We start from the raw sequence: 22,595 nt of genomic DNA, 5'->3' as shown, positions 1-22,595 counted from the left end.
TTATAGTACTAATACCTACTATAAACAGCCAGTACACTTCCCTTGCAATGAACTCCTCTGTCCTTCAACTCTGTAGTATGAAGTTCTTCATCCTAACCCACTGACTGTGCTTATCTTTCTCTGTCCTTATTGCAAGCCTGTACATTGCTCTTAGAAGCTTATTTTTCTAGTTCTTTTGTCCTGTCAATATATTCACTGATTTCCTGTATTATTGTTTATGACTGTATTTCAAGTTTTTGCTTGATTCTCTAAGCAAATCAAAATTCTCTATTAGTCTTTGTAGTTCAGTTCTTAGATTATTACTCAGGTAATATATGCTCTATCCTCCATCCAAAATGTAAGAGCTGAAAGGTATGCACTGTGCTTTGTCCTTCCTTTTCTAGCGCTTGAACTACATGACTGCACACCACATTATGCCATCCTTTTTTCTGTTAACAGATCAGGAAGACAGGCTGCAGAAAAGGACCATCCCATTACAGCTCTTGACTCCTAAATGACATGAAAGATCTGTCCAAAAACTAATTAGCCATTGCTAATCAAAAATAACCCCAGAGACATGATGAAGACTCAGGAGCCAGCATCCCTTGTTCCCCACCAGTGATCCTGGGCAGACCGCTTGGATGCATAGAGGTCCAGCACCAAGAGGTGCTTGTTGTGCGTGTGGGTGTAGGTGTGTGAGCAAATAAAGTTCATGAGAGACTGAGTTAGAATGGGTATAATCAACTCCTGTAGACATTTTGTAAAAGAAATCACCTCCTTCCATGAGTTTTGTTACATTGATCTCCTTCAGTGCAGATTACAATGCAGTGCAACAATAGCGCAGATAAGCTCCTGTCAGCACCTGAGCTGCTGCTGCTGCAGAGGACTCATTACCTCCCGTTGAGCACCGCACTAGTGCTCCCACACAACCTCAGGAGAGGAGCCTGTATCTTCTCTGGATTTCAGTAACCATGAAATACAATACATGAACATACTATCTCAGACAAGCTCAGGAGTGTCTGTGCCAGATGCTGTTAAGGCTGATTACTTTAGCTGCTATATCTTGTTGATGTGGCTACCTTGCTTTTTACTCCGGAGCAGAGTTCAAAGCTCTCTTGGGTGAATCACATACCTGGCAGAGACAGGTAGGGGGGGGACAGGGAGGATTGTAAATGAAGAAAAGCAGTCTGACTCATTACATGCCGTTTGCAGAAATAACCCCTCACATTGTTCTGTAAAAATATGAAATAAAAATATGAGAAGTAATGACATGAAATGAATTGGAGAATGAAATGACATTAAATAAAAGGCCAGTCTTAGCTCCTGGCTGCCTCTAGAGCTTTTATGCCTTTATAGCATACAGATTTATGATATTTGTGTAATAGATAGGGAGAAGAATTCCCTAGGCAAAGTTCAGGTTATGCTATTTATTTGCCCTTGTACAGCTGTGGTGATATGTTCACTCCACTTCTGTGCCTCCTTTTTGCACATTACTGATTGCTGATGTACTGTCACTAGCATATTTACATTCTCTCTTCTTCAGGGAGACAGTGGAAGACCTTTAGTTTGTCTTGTCCAAGATAGTTTTGTCCAATATGCACTCACCTCTTGGCGTCTTGGTTGTGCCCTGCCTAAGAAACTTTCTGTCTTTGTCAGAGTTTCTAATTACACTTCTTGGATTAAGAATACGATGGCAGCCAACTGATCCTGGGAATGGACTGCCCTCTCCTGGAAAGCAGTATGCATATTTGAAATATGAGATTCCAAGTGCTACATTAAAATTATATTAAATTTTAAAAATAAAAATTAAATATAATCCATTATAAATTACTGTAAACTAACACTCTGATAAGTAGCCAAAGTGATGGCTTATTCCCCTCTTTCAGTATGCCTTGTATTTCAGTGCATTCTACAATAAAAACAGCTGAAGCACCCATTCAAAACATCCCGTTCTCTGCATAGCTGAATCTCACACCTGTTCCTAGCTCTCATAGAGGTTGTATTATTCTAGTTCTTTTGTGCTCTCAACATTTTCACTGACCTCCTGCATTATTAGTGGCCATAATTCCAGTTGTCTCTCAGGGCCTCCCATAGGTCATGGAGACATCAAGTTGAATTGTGGGAGACAGAGATTCTCCATAGACAGGCTTTGGACTGTGAATGCCTTTCAGACAGCAGTATGTGGCTCTGGTAGTCTCCATGCTCTGGAACCTGCCTAACAGCTGTCACGGCGATTGCCAAGCATGAGGATTATTTTCTCCTCCAGATGCTATGCAGGCAGAGGAAAAGAGTCAGCAAAGAACCCTTCTGTTTCAGGGGTTTCTCGTACTTGACAATGGGCATTAGGCAGGATTTTTGCAGGGTCTGGTTTGGTGGAAATGGAAGAGACTTTTTCTTCATTTTTGTGTATGGCAAAATGTTACTGAGTCTCAGCACTGGAGTACACATGGTGCAGCAACTTATCAAACGGCCAGCTCAAAAACTTCTCCATTGGACAGGTTGATACAAGTCTTCAGAGCTCTTCAGCACTGTTGTTGACAACCGATTACAGTGCAAAGTAAAAATTACATCAGATCCTTAGTACCCACCTTGTCTCAGTGTGTAAACATCAGAGGTAGGATTTAACTGCCCAAAAATAGATGGCTAGGGTCATTTAGAAATCTTCAGGTTCTTGAGACATGTGGATGGGGCTGGCAGAAATGTTACAGGATATGAAGGAGATGCAGTCCTTTCTGAAGTGACAGCTGAAGTCCCTGGAGGATTCCCTAGGGAGTCTAAAATGGTATTAGATGCTTTACTTAAACAAGTCCCAGCCCAGCTGCAATTCTTCTGCCCTATTTGGAAAGAATTTATATCACAGTAAGGCTAATGAAGGTTTTTCCCATTAGCTATTAAGATACATAAATAACTTTTACTGCTCCATCATAATTTAAGACATGCAATGGAGGAAAAGAAAACAAAGAAGCTGTAATGCATTTGAGTCTTTGCCATGCCTTAGAATAGTAAACTAAAGAACCATCAGATCTCAGCATAGCTATTTTAATGTTTCGTTTTGCATTGGCACATTCATTCTTCAGTAGCCCACTCCATCATGGTCGTCCCTGCATCCAAAAATACCATTTCTCCCAGAATGTGTCATAAATAGCATTGCTTTTCTTTCTGACAATATAAAGAAGTGCCATCTTTAAGAAAAAGACTGACAAGCTGTCTAGAAATGTCAATACACCCAAAAAATCATCTGCAGTCATAGCCCCAGGAATAATTTTCACCCTGTGTTGAAATAACAAGCACCCTGGACTAGATTCAAATATCCATTGCACAAGACTTTCATCATCCTGCTCTTCTTCTTGGAGAGCAGAGAATAGATAGAAATAATTTTTAAGGACTTCAAACTCTTTGAGCTGTGAATTTTGCTGCCTGTGGTTTGGTCATATTAATTTACTTTTTAAAAAAATGCATTCTTTGTTCATTTCCCTGCAGAGTCAACACATATATCAAAGGCCAGCCTGACTCTTATTTTTCCTCTTCAGCATCTGTTTTGTAAATTCCAGTGACAAAATCTTTATTGCCTACAATGACATGTATGGCAGGAAGAGCACTGTTTCAACCCAATCCTAAAGCCAGTTTGGCTGTATAATATTATCAGTTAAAATGCTGCTGTCTTTTATCCCATGTCCTCACTTGCTACTTTTGCTGGTTCAGTAGAGCTGAGAAAGCTTTTGAGTAATACCCTAGTTATTTCCCACATTGAATATTCTGTACAGAGAAAAAAGAGCAACTGAATAGCTATTCCTTAAAATATGTGTAGAAGTTATTAGATTTATTATAACAAATGCACACTTGTACAGTAGAAAGAGAATAATGGCATAGGTCAGGTATTAATATCAAGTAAATTTTCTAACAAAATAAAACCCTAACAGTTGTTACCATGCCCATTATCTTGGCAAAAGCTAAGCAGATGTATATATCAGAGAGAACATTGCTGCAACAGTTCATTTTCTAACTGCACAACCAAACTTGCAGTTTTTATTGTTAAAGTATCTGCTTCATACATATATTCATATGCAATATGCATTAGTAGATATACCCAGTAGACTCTGGTTATCTTATTTGATTGGATAATACTGTACTTTCATCACTTATGTTATTAGAAGAGTAACAGTAGTCCAACGTGAACTTTGCAAGTGTCTTGACTTCACTGTCTCATAGACACAAGGCTAAAACATCTCTATTACTTGACTTACAAAGCTTTCAAACCCAACGCATTAAGACATTACAAAATTAATTGTCCATATCACTCCCCTAAAAATGTCACCCCTCTTTCATCTTAATCACTATGCACTTATTGTCTATGGTTTCACTTGTGCTGTGCTTAATAATCTTACATGTATGTAATAGCAACTGATAAAACTTTTAACCACGTCTTTCAAAAACCTGATTTGTTTCTATGTTGATTCTATCTGCCCGTTTTGCTAGAAGGCTTAATCTAAGTAACAAAGACTAGCAGTGAGTAGATATTGTTCCTTTTTTCTTCACATATGAAAATCCTATAAAATGGAGAGAAAGAAAAAAAAAAACCTCAACTCAAATGAACAAAAATTACTTTGAAAACCAGAAGAATTTGAAAAAGGATGATTTACTTACCCAGGCAGTTTTTAGCATCAGTTTACACAATTCAGTAGAGAATTAGACTGATTTAAGATTACTCATCTGATTTGGTTTTATGTAAATTTTGTCATTCTATTTTGCCTTTAGGGACAGTGCACTTATTATAATAGCCTACATATTTCTCTGTTACATACTGGTTTAGAAGGCATAAGCTGCATAACTCTATAGTTTTTCATCTTCTGTAGGAGGCAGAAATATTTGACACATCAGGTGTTACACTAAGGATTTTATACCTGCCTCCTAACACCTTTCTCCATGGTAGTGGTAAGGATACTATAGCATCAGTAACTAGTTTTATTAATTATTTCATTGAGTTGCTGTATTGTCAATCTCACCCTTGCCTGTGAACTAAGTTTTCTGGTTTATCATGGTTCTAAATGTGAAATATGCAAATATTTTGATAAAGATTTTAAAAAGTCGCTGGTGGCTTTTAATATAGTTAAACTTAAAAAAACCCTCATTACTATACTGATTTCTTTATAGCAGCTATTGTACATAAGTCACAAAAAGTTCAAAATACTATTTTGCTCTTAAACAGAAATTTTCTAGCATTAGCCTCTTTCAACCAGATGTTCTTGTTTAGAAAAGTTTGGATTAAATCCAGTCAGCACTTTGGTGTTCTGTGTGTGAGATCACTTCCATTAGGGAGAAAGTAATACTCTGTTACAAATTCTGTTTTTCTTCAAAAATGAATGAAAAAAAAGAATTTAAACCAACATTGAAATACTGCTAGATGATGTGTAATACCAGGATCATATCAACAGTGTTGGTCTCTGTAAATTTATTATAAGATGGAATTGGTTAGCTAGATCAAATTTTAGTATTCTGAGTAAGCCTATAAAAAAAAGACTTGCTTCAAAGTAAATAATATGCTCTTACAGTGTGTGTGAACGAACCAACCTGCTCTATCTCACCCCTGTGTATCTCTTGATTCTCCTGCTACCTCCTTTATTGGCCCAGCCTACCACCTTTATCAGCACAGCTAGCATGGCTGGAAAAATTAGATGAGCTTTTAGGCACAAAGAAGGGCTTGTGTGCACAAACACTTGTCTAATTTTTCCAACTATGTTAGTTGATCTAACAGAAAATATTAACCCCACCTATAAATCTTGTCTTGCCCATGTCCTTAGACCACCATCACAGCAAGGACAAGCAAACAAAAAGCCTTTTCCACCTTTATTTGCATGGAGTGGAACTCTGTTCCAAAGGATTCTCAGTCCACAAAATGATTTCCACCTCTTTAGAAGATAACTGAACTGATAGACTTTTCCATCTTAATTGTTCTGATGTAGTTATACTCACAAAAATACCCAAAAGTAGATGGAGTTATGGAAGAGTTCATACTAATGCAGATTCTGGCTGTGCCCTGCCCAGCATAAGCTGCACTTCTATGTACATTTTTTACTCCTATATCCGTATCTTTATGAGGGTTTTTACTGATGTGGCTTTGCTAGCTAAGCTTTCTAAAGGAGATCTAGCCATAGCTTACCTGTGACTTTTTGCTTAAGATGCACATAGATAAATCACTATTCTGACCACTAAAAGTGCGTCCCCTAGAAGTGGATGAAAAAGCCCAGTCTTTGCTCAGTGGGAGGAATAATTTGTTGAACAAGCCACATAGCTGAGTTGCTGAATTTTAAATAGTTTTCCAATCCAGCTGCATGCTCTATATGCCAAGCATATTATCATAGCAACACCAAATATCCTTGACTGTGAACAAAAGCCCGGATGCTGCTTTAGTAGTAACCCTCTTTCCTCCCTTCTTTTTAGCAGTAGGTAAGGTCGTTGAAAGAAAAGACGTTTTTCAAACATAAATAATAGTTTATCTCCCTGTGTAAAGGGTGAGTAAAGCTAATACGCTTTCTGGAAGGATTCCCAAGATGGACAGCTAAATCCATTTCTAGCTCACTAGATCAAGTGGGCTTGTTTTGCTTTGTTAATATGAAGTTCAGGTGCAGAATAGGAATTGCTTTTGTACAATGTCTCTGAACATCAAGGCCTCTTTCCCAGCGTACCTAAGTATGCATTTAATTTGCAAATGTAGGGCTAAATCTTAAAAAGCAAGCACCCAAATCTGCAAGTTTTGCAGATGATTAAGGGGCCACACTGTACAGCTCCTGCTTTCTTTATTGTTGCCCGAGTGCTCTGTCCCTGGCTTTGCTCCCACACATGGAGGCATGATTGTGGAGGAAGAGGAAAAGGACATTTTCTGTAACTGTCCAAAGGGACATTTTCTGCAACTGTACTACCTTTAGGTAGACAGGTCTCTCCTCCCTGTCACCCCGGGCAGCCAGTTTAAATCCTTTTTTATACAAATACCTCCTAGTGTGTCTAGCCAAGAAGCAGCAGAGCTAAAGATTGTATTGTTTCACTCTCCTCCAGGAAAAAAGCATAACCTCTCAAGAAGGAAATCTGCATAACCTGACAGTCTGAAACTCCAGAAGCAGGGGAGAGGCCAGGGGAGAACCTGAGCAACAGTTGCACAGAGGACAGAGGATCATGGTGCTGAGAAGCTGTTTGCTAACTCACCAGGGAAGAACATGGCATGACCTCACATCAGAAAAGGGAGGAGAATAAAAATAGTTCATTACAGCATGGGTTGGTCGGCATGTCCTAATATAAAGGCCAGTAGCTTCTGCCTGTAGGAATTTAATGTCAATTTGTTTCCAAGGAAAATAAAATTGTTATTAAAAGGGACTTTATTCAAAAGCATGTATTCTAAAGTGGTTTTAGAGGTGGAACAGTTTCAGCTCTTGTGATTTCCTAAAAACATGTCCTTTACAGGAAAGAGAGTAATAAGCTTTTTTTTTTTTTGCTAGAAAGCCCAGTTGCCAACAACACGAGCTAAGTTTCAGATTTGCTGGAGAGCAGGAGCTGAGGGTGTCTGAGATCAATTTAGGCTTAATGTTACAACTGGACAAACGATATATTGTTTTCATTTTACTGAACAAAGCTCCTACCTGTGTTCTGAGCTGACTGCTGATAATTCATTTAAATTAAATGTATGCAGTCATCACAATTGTTCGGCATTTATTTTATGCTAGTGAATTTCAGTCAGCAACAAGTGACCTGTGACAGGATATGCAGCTGATCACTGCCATGTCTATCAGGGGGAAAGGAGAGGTTTGGGTGGGAAATGTTATCCTCAGATGAGAAGGAACAAGATTCCCCTCAAAGGGATAGGCCCAGTTTAGGACAGAAAAAAAAATTTCAACATAATACCTGAGAAATATGGAGGAAACTAGGCGAATGTAAGGCTAAATAGTCCATACGTTGTGCATGTAAGATTTTGTCCAGCATTATAGCTTGCTGTGTTCTTATGTACAGTTTTGACATTTACTTTAAGCCCAATAAAATATGTACTAATAGATGCTATAGAAGATTATTATCTCTTTGCTCAGTAAAATGCCTCTGCGAAATGAGTAAGTTCTTCCCAAGGGCTGTAAGAGGCGATTGCACCACTGGTCCCTGTGCCAGTCCATCTCCCAGCCCTGCACTGTGCAGGAAAAGTCACGGTGGACGTAAGCATGGAAAAAAATCAGGAAAAAAGGTCCTTATTGGTGCTGCATTTGTGCATCTGTGGGTGCAAAGATAAGAGGCAGTCAAGTGTCTTGAAGTTTCAGTTTCTCCACTGAAAGAAACTGCTTTTGCAGATTTTTCTCTACAGAAATGCATCTGACCTTGGACTCTTCCCCATGGCGCTGGATGCCAGCTTGGTCTGGGGAGAGCAGGAAGGGATTTAAAAGACATGGAACTAAATGGGCTTCTTCTGGACAGATGGCGTTTATAACAAAAGAAACTGCGTGTGCAGAGGAGAGGGACTTCTTAGTTATGGCATGGGTGCAAGACAGGGAAATAAGCTCCTGTTACCTCATTTCCCTGGCCTGTAGCTGTCAGGGCCCTGACTGTCCCTGCCCGGCCCTCCGAGGCTGCCCCATGGCCCAGGACCCAATGTCATATCCCTGGGGCCATCAGCCCCTGCCCCAGCAACACCACAGCAGGGCTCGTCTCCGGCTCCCCACAACCCTGCTCAGCCCAGCCATGGGCCCTGCCGAGCCAGGTCCACCCACGGGCCCATGTCCCGGCCTGGCCTTGGCCCGTCCCCATCCCCAGGGAGGTGCCTGATGCCTGGGGCTGGGGCTGGGGCTGCCCCGGTAACCCCCGGCTGCCTGCTGCTGGCTGGGGGTGGGATGGGCCCTGGATGCCAGGCCCTGCTTTGTTGGACCCATGGGGATTTCCTTAGGGAGCTGAATGGTTTTCTCCATGGTCCTTGCCATCAGGAAGGGTTTGTGCCTTCCTGTTTGATCCCCTGCTCACACCTTGGTTGTCTCCAGGTAGTGATTCTCCCAGTGGGGAGGGTGGCGAGTCAGAGCCCATACAGGAGCCGATGCACAAGAAATGTCTGCCTCGTTCAGGTGGGGCAGGCAGGGTGACCAGCTCAGCTCTCTGGCAAAGCATCCTCCCAGCCGGCCGAGCAGAGCCACTTCACAGACTTCAGAAGCTGTCACACTCTACATTCAACCCAGTAGTACTTTTGCTGTCAGCAGCCCTACCTGATCATGTTTCACAGCAGGAGCAGGGTAGACCCCCTCATGTAAAGTCATCCTGAGACAGGCTTTATCCTGAACTAAATTTCTGGAAGAGAGCCCTTAGCCCAAGGTTTACCATCTGCCACAAGAGGGTATTTATCACCTAACATGTCAGAGTACCAGCAGATCTAGCTTTGTCTGCAGCTACAACAAAGGTGATCTAGTACCACTTGTAGGAAAAGGATAAACATGAACAATGTGGGAAACAGCAGGGATTTAGCCTTTCTTGCATTGCCTGTGTGCAAGCTTTGCTGGAATAAGGAGCAGCCTGGCTGGTACAATTGGAGCACAACTGGAGTAGAGTCTGGAGCCACATGGCATAGGGGTGGCCATAAGACTGTGGCTCAGTAGAGGGCTATGAGGCACAGCAGTCATCTCAATAAGGTCAGCTCAGATATTTTTTCTCAAACAGCTTTTTGAGCCACTACTGTCATACACCTACTTGCTTTAGCAATACTGAAATTTGTCGTTAATATATAATGACTATGTATTAGTTATATGAATATGTATTAATATGTATTAGTTATACGTGTTTTACTTGGGGTGTTCTGCATGTAGTTCAAACTTAATATTGCACCCAGTTGTCTGAATGCATTTCAAAAAAGCCTGCCATTATATTTGTTATGTAAACATAATCCATCCACGCAGACAAACTACTAGGAACTATTAGGCTTGTACTATCCTGGGTTATTTTTTACAACCCTGCTATTCTACTTGATGCCCTGCTAATTTCTCACATACTGTAAACTGTATTACAGCAAAAAGCTTTAGGTTAGACATCAGGGAAGCCTTAACTGTAAGGATAATTGTTAACTGCTTTCCTGAGAAGAGTGCGGAGTTGCCATCCTCGGAGGTTTTTAATCTGTGGTTGTTCAAGCAGCAGTCAGGAAGGATGTGGTAGACTTGATTCTGTCTGAGGGAAGGGAGATGGACTAGGTGGCTTCTGGGGACCCATTTCCAGCCCTTCCATTGCTATAGCAAAGGGCACAAATTCACACTTTGGGTGTATGCAGCACATTTCAAATTAAAGATTCAGTTGTTTGTATCCACATGCAGGAGAAGAAAATATGGGACCAAACAATTGCGGGAGGAAATGAGGTCTGGGCCTGTGCTTCAAACCTTCCTGAAAGGCAGCAAGCTATAGAGACCTTCAATTTTAGAAGGAGTTAGGCCTGGACAACCAGCTGTTTCTGACTATTAACAAGGACATCATTCCTCTGAGTATGCTCCCTCAGAGTGCTCTTGTCCTTCAGGTGGGTCTCAATCATATACCAATATGTGCAGGTCATACAGACTAAAATGAATATCAGTCTCTTATTTAGCGAGGTTATTTAGGCCAAGATGTTTTTCTGAAGCATTTTATTATCTGATACTTCATTATCTGGCTATTCCAAATAAAGAGCTTTCAGCGGTGCTGGGAGCATGCTGGTAACACCCGTGGTGCTGATGCTGAGAGAGGCTGGGTGGATGAGAGCCTGAGGCAGGAGAGCAGCCGCTGGGTGGAAGCTAGAGGCCCAGTTTGTTGGGTACCAGGAGGACACAAACTCTGCCTCACCAGCTGCGGGAGAACTGGCAGAGGCCAGGAGATCAGGCCTAAACAAGTCTGACTTGTATGTATTTCTCATCATAGCTGGGGGGTACTCCAGATACAAACAACTGAACTCTCAAGGTGAGGCAACTCCAGAAGTTGCAATTATGTTGTGAAAAGCAGGGGCAAACCAACTGTGCTAGGTGTGCCCCTGGGCAGGGGGAGCTGTCACTTGAATGAAATGATGTCGCTTGTAGGCTCATACTGGAAACATTCTGAGAAAGGAGATTTCTGAGTGTTCCCAGGGCAGTTTGGAGAAGAAGAGATTTTTCTTCTTTCTCTGAAGAGAGTTATTCTGCTCAATCAGTCTTCCTGGGGCAAGGATTCAGTGTGCTGTACTCTTCCCAAAGGAAACCAGAATGCTCTAAGAGATGACCTACAGCACTGAACTGCAGCCTGCCAACTGAGCAGAGCACGTAGATATAACCAAGGTGGTTAATGGGGACAGTGGCTGCAGGACGTTGAGTACGTAAAGCTGTGGAGTCCTGGAAATGCAACATTTCCTCTTTTCATGTCTACGAGCCTTGAGAGGAGATCAGTGGAGAAGGAAGGCAGAAGGTGCAAAAGCCGTCCTGCAGAGAAAAGAGAAGGATTACTGCCAATGGCTTATAGAAAGTTGCAGTACAGCTGTTTTGAGGAATTGTTTAGGTGTCACAAATCTAATTCACAGAATTAGAAGAAAAAGACGACAAAAAGGATTATCTAGTTCAACCATCATGGCGTAGGAACACATACAGACCCAAAATGTCTGTGAGACATTTATCAAACCTGTTCTTGAAAATTCTGGTCATGAAGATCTCACAAACTCCCCAGGTAAAATTCCAGTGCTTCACTCTCCTTCGTGTGAAAGAGATTTTTTTTTCCTAATCTTATTCTGAATCTCTTTTGTATATTTGAATCCATACTGCTTGTCTTATCCTCCACATTTATGGTGAATAGACTATCTACTCTTCTTTACAGTAATTATTATATATATATGCACACACATACATACATACATAAATATGTTATAATAGACATATATTTATATGTCTATATATGAAGATTCTTCTTGTGTATTCCTCTAGTAATATAATCTCTAGCCAAAACAACCCACTCTTTTTCATTCTGTCTCCTTTCCTCTGACCCACCCCACAGAGCTTCCCAGCAAGTTTTGTCTGATTTGCAGTTCTTTAACTTGAGAGGAGTAAGATGTTTCTCTGTCAGACAGACTTATTTGATTTTTCAGGTGTATGCATGAGGCCTCAAGTCAGTATTATTTATAAGATTTCAATACTTATCTATAGATTTTGAACCATACCTGCCTCAGAGCCTGGTAAAAGGATTATGCTTAGCACTTATGCCATCTTTTCCTTTCGACTCCAAAGTAAGCCTGAATTTACTAACCTCACAGCAGACAGGCAGTGAAGTGTTTGCTGCCCCTGTTTTATAAATAGGAAACTTGCTGCAGTGTTTTGTGCAGGCGACACTGTCGATGGGACAGGCATTAACATGCAGGTGCCTCAGAAACTGTCCTGAGCTCCTGGTACACGTTAGGCAGACCCATTGCTCCAGGTGGGGATGGCACTAGCTTCTTGCCTTCTTTTCATCTCCTTTCTCACAGACACTCTGCTAGTTAGAAATGCAAGCAATAGGCTGTTGTGTGTGAAGCCAAGAGCTCATGTGCACCAATTTCTGAAGTGGGCAGGGCCAATGTGGATTTCTGACCATGCCGCTGCCTCGGCCATGCCATTTTATTTCTTCACTCCTTGCCTGCTACCAGAGTAATCTCTTCAGGGTGAGAAAGTCTCATATCTATCTTGAGCACCTAGTGCTTGGGCTCTGATTTCAGGTGGAGGCTCTGATATTAATAGCAATCATCATCATCAGTGGCATCATCTGGAAAAAATGTAAGTATTCATGAGAACAAGCAAATGATCAGTAATGGAGCCCCCCAAAAATGAGGTACCGAAATCTATAAAAATGGCTTTCACATGTTGCTGATGAATGGAGCTAGGTCCTGCTCTGTGCTCAGTGTATCTGAACAGTGCCCTAATAGTCTACCTGATTCAGGTTTGTCTCAATGGACAAAATCTACCATGAAGCAGGAAACCATTAGAGAGTTAGAGGACACTGCGCTCATTCCCCTTGGAAACCAGCTTGGGGTTGGGAATTCTGTGACTAAACATGGAGAAGTATGAAACTGAAAAATAAACAAATTGGCCAACCAATACAAAAGCTGTGCCCACCACTCACTACCCACTCTATTACTTCTGGTGGCTGATCTCTCACCTGCTACTCCTATCAACGTGTCTTTACCAGGAAAGGAAAATTAGGGATTAGAGAAAGTATGAAGTACTTTAGAAACTGGTTCTTCGGAACATATTTGCATCTGATGAGGAAACGATAACTAATTTATATTTCATGGAGTTTGTGACTCACATTATTCGGTTCAGGAAAGTATAGAGAGATGGGTTTCAGAGGAATTTTTCTGTTACTATTTACTTGCAGAAGGAACTGTCCTTGATGAGGGATATTTGATTTCTCACTCACTTGTTTGGAGATGCATTCATTTTCTTTTCTGTTCCTGGATTTGTTTTCCTCCCAAGAGTCTTTAACTTGATTTTAAGAATTAAAAATTATACAAGGCCTGTTTAAAAGCCCTCTGAAGTCAGCAGAAATATTTATATTCCACTGACAGAATTTACTGATCAGTGGCTGGAAGTATCTCCTTGATTAACTGACAAGTCTCCTGTTCATCACTTAAAGAAAATACACACTCCAAGCCAGTGCAGCAGAGCTGCATGGTGTTCCCTAGCAAAGGTGTAGAATGAGCAAGCATGTACAAATCTCTCTTTCTTCAAGCTGAAAGCCCAATGAAAGTATTTTATAATTCAACACTTGGCATTCAAATTCTTTTTTGTTTTCATTACTGTGCAGCTCTGTATCTATGCTTTTCCAAATTAATTTAAGAACAATAGTTTGAGCTCACAACTCATTTATTCATTTTATCTGTGTTTATTTTCCTTTTCAAGGGAGTTGTTTCTTCTCCTTCTCATTTTTCTAATTTAGATTAAATCTGTGCTATGCTCTCACAAAATTTGGGTTTTTTTTCACTGTGTCATAACCTTTATTATGTTTTTCAGTATCTTACAGTGATAATATTACACTTGGCTTTTTTCCTCACTCTTTCTCATTCTATTTTTTCTCTGTATTTCATGCTTGCATGCCGTCTTTCCTACATGGAATATCGCTTTGAGAAAATAAAGCTTTTGAACCTGTTAGTATTACATAAGTTCAAACCAATCAACTTTAAGCCTCTTGTATTGTGGTGGGAAGGAAAAGGGAGAACTAAGAAAGAAAAGAAAAGCATATTTGCATAAGAGAAATTTCCTTATAAGCTAGTGCTATGATATGAGCAACGAAATAATAAATGCCTTGGGATTTTTTCAAGCTTATGGACAAACATCTCCTGCCAATGTATCATGAGTGCTTACTGACACCTTTGCTTATTCTGGGGGTTTAATGTCACCTACTTTGTCAAAAAAGTATCATCTGCTGCACCCTTCTGGACACTACCAGGACAGCACATTTTCCAGAAAATCCCAAACAAAATCAGGTAGGATTACAGCATAGTTTTCATGAGCAAAGATGTGGCTTCCATTGTTTCTAATCGAAAACGGGCATAAAAATCTCTCTGCTTTTGCTTGGTCTAAGATTTAAATGGGATCCAAGAGAAAAGACTTTTCCATGCCATTTACTAGCAGATCTAGAGTGGCTTCAGACTTCTGCATCTGTGGCCTACGGTATTTGCTATCTGAGGGCAGAGCAAGTAATTCTGTCAGTGGCAGAGCAAGAGAGGCTTGGCTCTGCATAGTTCGTATTCCTGCTCATCATGTCCTCCTGCATCTCTTGGTGACCCCACCTCTCTCCTGCATCAAACTGGGAAATCTTCAGGTCCTCCATGCCCTCCTCACTCCCAAATGGTCCCCTAATCCTGCTTCTTCCCATTCACGTCCCCATAATCTCTTTGTGAGGTACTCCTGGCTTCCATTAAGACAGCCTCTCTCTTCCACGTCCATGTATACGAGGTGGATGTTCCTGGGATTCACCTATGCATGTGCTGACATGCTGGTTGGAGGGTACAGACCTGCTGACTGCCAAGCAGAAGTGAATGGTGTTTGCTTCCACCATGAGTGTCCTTATGGAAAACAAATTTTGGTTTCTTTCCTCTGTCCGACCACTGATTTTCTGAAGCCTTGTAGGAACATCGGAGTTCTATCCCTCTGCCAGATGTGGTGGAGGTTGAATGATATGCTCAAAAAGTGACTGTGGAGGTAGGAATGCAGGCGAGCTGTGGATGTGATGGCACATGGACACAACTGACCACAAAACAGTTACCAAGACCAACCATCTGTTTTCCTACTGGCGTCACTTCTGCCTATCCTGACTGCAGGCTACACACTGGCTTCCTACTGAGAACCCTCTGCAGTGTCTCAGAGCTGAGGCAGAAAGACCACTTCCCACTGCCTCCCCACCAGCCCAGGGTGCATTTCCCACCTGTGCCCTGGAGGCATGTACCTTTTGACCACTGCTTTTACCCCAGGTGACTCATCTAGTCATCAATGCTCATAGGAATGTGGCTGCTGCACGTGGCCTTTCCAGAACCATCATTCTCCCAGCACAGAGGGGAATATGTGGGATTCCCACCTTGCTCCTAACTGTTGTTCTCCTCTGCCCCACCAACCCCAGATGAAGGCTATACCAACTTGCCAGGCAAACTAGTTGAGACTCCTGGGGGCACTCTGGCTGGGAATGCCTAGCTTGCCTTAGCTGAGCCCCGTGTGGGTAATGAAGGTGGTGTTGCTGAAATGTGTGGGGCACCCTGCATGCACTCTAAGTTCTGGGCAGACCTGAGATATCAGGAGCTTTGTCTGGAGGGCAAAGGCACATTATACACTGAGGCAAAGTGAACACTGCCTCCCAAGTCATGAACAACAAAAACCAACCCAGAAATGGGAAACGGCTGAGAGAATGAAGCTTCTTTCCCCCAGGAAGGACACTGGTGATTGTTGAAATTCTGATACAGAGTTAGCATTATCAGGGCCTGGTTTTGGGGACTGGCTTACACAAAAGCATAAATCAGAAGCAGTTCCAACCTAAGCAGTGCAAGTTTGTGACTCCAAATACTGTTAGGACCTAAAGCTGAATATACAGGAGTGTGTAGAATTAGATTGTGCCTGGGTTCCCATACTTTGCACCACCATGATCCCCAGCTTTACCTTAGCAAAGTGAGGCCAAGCAATCTGAGAACAAAAACATGCCCCGCAAAACAAGAGAGTGCCTTCACATTTCCCAGCATCCAGTACAAATGATCGAGTCTGATTTGGTAATACATCCAATTCAAGGTTGTTTGAATGGCCACACCACGGCAAAGGGGGTCACAGCATGGGAGAATGATTAACTTAACCTACCTGCCTTGTTTGTTTGATGCTGCCTCACTCCAGTGCGAGTCAATAAAACTTTGTGCATGGACACAGACAACTTCCATCACCTGCCAGCTGGGCCAAAATGGGGATTAGCAAAGCCGCCTTTCTCTTTCTTTTCTTGCTCAGCTCAGGTAAGAGTCCTTTTCCTTCTGCTTGCCTAGGTGAGATGGGGGCCAAACGCTTGCAAGCTCCATTTGGTGAAGGTAGGTCCCCAAATCTCTGTGTCACCACTTACCTAGACAGCAATGGATTTGGGGCTTGCTGGCCAGCGAGAGTTGCTGTTGAACAAAGCAAGAGCTGTGGTTGCTCCAGTGTCGTGTTCGTTAGAGACGCCAGAAGATCAACAGCCTTGATGTCTGTGTGGGGAACAAATGGCTCCCTGCAAACATGCCTCATGGCCAGAAATGGGGGCACCCTTGGAAAGCAGCCCCAAAGCCTGCTACAAAACTCATAGCAGTCACTGAGACAGCTATCTCTGGTTTCAGCAGGCTTTGGATCAAAAGCTAAGGCTGTTTTTACTGCCAAGCATTGCTAAGCACAGTGATCCTGATTTTCATCCTTTATGATAGGAGTTTTAAAGGTTTTAAATGAAATATTTAAAACAAAATTAAAAATGAAAAAGCTCCTTTATATTCCAGCAATTTCACATTTTCTGTTGTCAAACACTTATAAGAAAATGTTCCCCCTTGTTTTCCTGGGGGCAGTAGGTAGAAACGTAATCTTCAGTAACCTAGATCAACTTTTCCAGGAATATGTCTAGAATTCTTTTTTACAACTCCAAAAGAAGACAGGTGTTCTACTAGAGGTAATATATGAATTTCAAGCTCAACTACAAATTCTGTAAATATATATTCCACATGTAGTATACATTTCGATCAGATTTCAATCAGATACATTCTCTAGTACTTTAACATTGCATACCATTGTATGGCCCTTAAATGACTTTTTAAAAGTACTGTTAAAAATATATCAGTACAGTTTGTATGATTTCCTAATAGCTCAGACATTTAATATGACAGAATAACGGGGATGTATCATTGTATGATTGTGCTGGGTTATAAAAGACATGCTAAAGTTATTTTTATTTGCTCATTGTTATCAGCTCTAACCCACTTTCTCCAAAGTGATGGTCCACAAAACTGCCTTAAAACTATTTTTTATGTCTTCTGGAATAGTACTGGTCAAGTCTGGAAAGATACATATGTAAAAAGAAATTGGTTTGCTCACATATATTTGAATATTCTGTTTAATTATCATGTGTCATGTCTGGGTTTATAAAGACTTGGACTTTAACCAGAATAATACATTCCCCACTGCACTTTTAAATCTATTGTATTCTTTTTAAAGTTTACACTTTGCACTGTTTTTCGGGCAACTAACATCACATTCTGTTATCTAAGCTTCTGCCAACTGTGCTGCCTTTTAGCTTATGCATGTCATCCAAAATCTCGTGTGTTCATTCTTAAACCAATGGAAATAAATCTTTTTTTATGGTCACTGAAAAGGAATGGTATCCAAAGTAGAGCTTTTTGGATTAACATATGGTTTTAAGATGAGTCACTAAAGTTTGGAAAGTAATATTTTCCTATTCTGGTCCCCTGCAATTCTGGAACAGTGGCCTCAGTTAGCTTAGGAAAAAGGCCAGGAGAGGAAACACTTGTTTGCTGAGTCGATCAGGAGAAATTGGTAGGCTGTTGGTGCTCCACATAGTCCTACTGTAACAGTAAGATTAGATACGGGAGGCCTCATTGTCAGGGATTTCTTAAGACATGCACATTTTATAGCATTAAGCCAACTCTGCAAACAATCACAGAAGATTGCGCTCAGGCAATTAATCATCTTACTTTCATTAGTGGCCCAAATATCTTTTATTTTATATGAAAATGTGTCATGTGGAGGTAGGTGATGGATGACCTATATGTCACAGGAGTCAATTACACTGGAGTGATGTTGCAGTGAATTGAGACTAATATGGGTGTTTGCATAAAAGAAAGATTCACAACATTACCTGTACACGATTATGCTGTACAAGATTATGCATTTCCTGTGTCTGTCAATAATAATCTAGCTTGAAAAGTGAAATAATTAAACCATATCACTTCTGTAACTTTGTAACCTGATGCTGGATATGGAAATAAACTTTTGTAGAAATTAGGAACAGAAACATAGAATCTTTATAGACTTTATAATCTTTATATTGAAAAAATCAGTTAGATGGCAAACTCCATTGTGAGCAACAACATTTTGGAGCTAAGTTTTAAATGTATTAGCAGGTACGTCATATACATCTTACGCACATGTAGCTTTCAGATATAATAATACTAATTGATTTACTAATTTAAAATCTTGGGTTAATTTGTTGCAACAGAATGCAGGCTGACAGATTCATTAGTAAGTCTGCTCAACCCATTACAACAAAAATAATGGTGGCCATTGTAAAAGACTATATAGTCATCTTACGACTGAGGTTTCTTGCTCCAGGGCAAGACATCTTAGGACAAACAACTATTTAGTGACCAGTAAAACTGTAGTGATTGCACCATCCACATGGGAGGTCATAATCTCACATCGTCCCAATTCACGCTTCTCCAAAACTTTAATATTGATATCACTTCCCTTCATCTTTTTCTGACTGTTTGACACCATTTAGTTCCTCTCGCCGATCCCTCTCACTCGTTTCACATTTCTTGTTCTCAGCTTCAAACCCATACATAGCTCCATTCAGAGCTGCTTCTCTACATCTCTCCTCTGCTGTTTTTTCCTATGACATGTTCCAGTCATACAGCTGTGATTGTGTCAGGAGACAGAAATTTCCTCAGAGTTTATCATGTTTTACCCAGAATTACACAAAATAAATGGTGCCTTCACCTGTCAATGCTACATGAAAAATCAGACTCAAAGTCATAGATTTTCTTAACTGCAGCATTCGTATTTTTAATGTCCAACTCCTTTCCTTCCCTTGTAGTGAAAGGAGATATACTGGATGACTATTTAAGAACAGATGGTGTTTGGATACTTACTCGAAATAAACAGTTTTACAAGACAAATAATGAAAAAGAATGTGCAGAGAAGTGTGAAGCAGAAAGAAATTTTAATTGCAGGTAATTTCTGTTGAATCTTAAAACTATGTCATTGTGGGTGTCTGCATATCAATGATATTTTCCTAGTGTTGCTCAGAACCAACATCCTCATGCTGCTGCAGCTCTGCCTACAGCAGTGTTGCCCATGCGTGTGCCTTTCGCTTGTGGCTTATCTCCACCCATAAATTACCACAAGGTCAAGTAAAGGGTGGATTTACATGTATTACTCATTCTGTAGTAAATGCTCAAGTTCCTCCTCTTATCCAGTGTTACGTGGAGAGGTGCTTACGTCTCTTTGGATGCTGCCTTGTTTCACAAAAGAAGGGTGACATGTTTCTAATTCGTCGTAGGGAAAGGTGCTAAACTGAGCAGCTAGGATGCTGTTGATAATGTTCTGCCAATGCAGTAACTGGCTTCCCACCCAGTAACTTATTCACGTAGTCATACATCCTGAAAAAGTCAGCCACTTCAGAGCAGTAGAAAATGTCAATCTCTTACTCAGTGTCTCAAATATTGAGTGCAGTATCTGAAAGATATAAATGGATACAAGACAGTGCTAGTAAGTTAATAATTTATAGAAAAATAATTGCTAGTTGAATAATTTGAATTGAATTAAAAATATTGCTTCCTATGTCAATATTGCTTCCTTCTCAATTTCAACAGGGCCTTCCTATTCACCAGGAAAAAGCTACAGTGTTTAACACTGGCTGAAAATGCCAAAATGACAGTGATGTTCAACAGCATGGATGCAGTTCTTTATGAGAAGAAAAGTATGTATATAGTAAAACGGTACACATTTCCATGTTAAGCCTATTTTAACTGCATCCTTGCATTCTCTGCTGCGGTGCTGGAGCAAACCATTGCAGGTGGCGACAGTTTCAGTGAGGTGGGCCTGTACCCATTATGAACTGTGCTGAAACTGCCAGAGAATTTCACATATAGCATCAAGGCTCCTTATATTTGAACTTATATTTCACTCCTTCAGTCATACTTTATTGGGACCAGGCAGAATAAACATACTCCAAAGCAAAAATCATGCATTTCTCTGCCCTTTAAGGATTTGCAGTCCTCTGCTTCATGGAGCTGGCAGAGTCCTTGGTCATACAAATTTTCAAGACTACAGGATTATCTACTTCTATGTACCCACTCCTCTAATTTTCTGTGTAATAATTCAGTCAAGAATTATTTGACTGAAATATTGTATTGACTTATAAGTGTGGGGTTTTTTTAATTATAATCAAATGTTCATGTTTTGTAAGCTGTTTTGTTTATGCTTAATTCTTGTTGTATGCCAGGCTCAGATAAGTGGCTTGGTTTTAAGATTATTTTTGGAATTAATTAACTAATGCTTTTCTAAGTTTTGAATAGATGCTATATAGCTGGAAAAATAAATATTTTTTAACTAGACTATCTTCATAAGTTTTGTGGGAACGTAGATAATGCAGTCACAAACACTAACTTCAATGTGTCTTCTGGGAAAAAGAAAGCTCCTATTACTAACTGATATGTAAGATGAATAGTGAACATTTCTTGTAAGAACATTTCAGTTTGTTTGAAAAGACAATTATTTTCAGTGTCTTTACAATTCTGAAGCATTTGAAAGATATACAGAAAACTGAAACTGCATGAATAACCATGGTGCAGGTCTCCTTTGCCATATCAAAGTTTTAAAGAGAAAGCAGTTCATGTCCAAATTCCCAGCTAGTATAAACTGATACAATTCTGATGAATTCATTAACTTCTGCTGGAGATCTGCCCCAAATATAACAAAAAGCTAGAATGTTAACATTTAAACATCTGTATCCTAAGTCTTCTGTTACTGGACTGGATAATGGGTTATCAGGTTCACGGCACCAGGTGCAACTCAGTTTGTAACAGCTATCTTCAGTAAGTACTAGCTTAACCTCTAGCTGATTATCAGCCAGTGACATTTTGTTCTTACGGCACAATACGTGTTCCTTGGTGTCTTCCTTCTATGCTAACAACGAGTGGATTTTCTCACCAGTTTTCCTGAACTTGCAGTTTATGTTTAACTCGGACAGATTACTAAAGCCTTAAAAGCTAGAATTTGAAGTGTACTGCTTGATTCTTGAGTGTTATTATGGTCAGATTCCTTCCTGTTTTAAAAGGCAAAACCACTGTTACAGTTGTTTTGATCAAAAGATTTTAGCTCTCCAGTCATGTCCCCCCCTGCCCCAGTAACAGACCTCACAAGACTAAAGCCTATGGGGAGCTCTTCTCCACTTTTGTTTTTCACATGTTCCTCATAGATCACTGATGTGTGAGTCACCAGTACAGAAGAATATTGGAGGAAGTTCAGCCAAATAATTTCTGGCACAAGTGAAATACCTGTAGAAATAATGGGTGTAGCCAATGCCTCAACACTTTAAATGTGGGGTTTTTTTACTGAAGTCAAAATTTATTGGAGTTTTCCTTTGATGTTAGAACAGGATAAAGGAGGAGTATGTGCTCTGTAAATTCCTCTGCAGATGTTGAAATCAAAGAGACACATGTACAAGTCATTAATTATTAAATTGAAATTAGCCCTTCTAAGTGAATGAATAATTCTCACTGACCCTAATTATATGCTGTCACAGAGGGCCAGACAATAACTCAGGCTTAAATTGGTACAAATCAAGATAATATCCCTAACTTCATCAGGGCCCCTTTACATTGCTTGCCATTGTTCAAGCTTTTCCAAGCTTCTGAAACATCTGAAGAGACACATCTGATCCTCATTTCAGCAGCAAAATACTTGGTTTTATACCCAGGAGCCTTGGTCTCTCAGGAAAAGGAGAGAGCACTGCTTGGCTTCTCTTCTTTCTTGTCCGCCTCCTCCTAAGCTATTGCCTGGAAGACAGGCCTGGTGCCTCCAGCCTCAATGTTCACCCCAGTGACCTTCCTGAACACATGTAATCTAGAAATCTAGTCAGATCCTTCAGCTCTGCTGCTCGTACCCCCATTGAAGCCACCTTTTCCTGCAGAAAAAAGGCCTAGCTTGGCACCCTCTCATGCTTCAGAATGGATTTGTCTTGTTTACTTTTTATCCTTAACTGAAACTGTAGGGTTAGATATGGGTCTGCTCCCCTCTCCCCTCATCCTCTTGGAAGCGGAGCTTTTCCTTCCTGGCCATGACCAGGACTGAAGGAAATGTCACCACATGAGTCCACTGCAGGAGACACTGTGTCTGGTTCCTCACACCGAGGCACCAGCTCATTAGCCT

General features: G+C 40.7%; 1 protein-coding gene across 5 annotated transcripts in view; it reads left to right on the top strand.

Annotated features, from left to right (window-relative positions):
• Positions 1 to 16,297: 16,297 nt before the first annotated feature.
• LOC143158242 (plasminogen-like) overlaps positions 16,298 to 22,595 on the top strand; it is a 38,932-nt gene continuing 32,634 nt past the window's right edge. For all 5 annotated transcript variants that reach the window (XM_076333943.1, XM_076333941.1, XM_076333940.1 and 2 more), the window contains exons 1-3: positions 16,298 to 16,423; positions 19,258 to 19,393; positions 20,036 to 20,142. In XM_076333943.1, the coding sequence (XP_076190058.1) occupies positions 16,375 to 16,423; positions 19,258 to 19,393; positions 20,036 to 20,142 (292 nt within the window). In that variant the 5' untranslated portion in view covers positions 16,298 to 16,374. The remainder of the gene's footprint in view (positions 16,424 to 19,257; positions 19,394 to 20,035; positions 20,143 to 22,595) is intronic.

This window comes from Aptenodytes patagonicus, chromosome 3, assembly GCF_965638725.1.
Source record: "Aptenodytes patagonicus chromosome 3, bAptPat1.pri.cur, whole genome shotgun sequence".
Lineage (NCBI taxonomy): Eukaryota > Metazoa > Chordata > Aves > Sphenisciformes > Spheniscidae > Aptenodytes > Aptenodytes patagonicus.
Note: the sequence above shows the minus strand (reverse complement) of the source record. Positions and strands in the feature narration are given on the sequence as shown.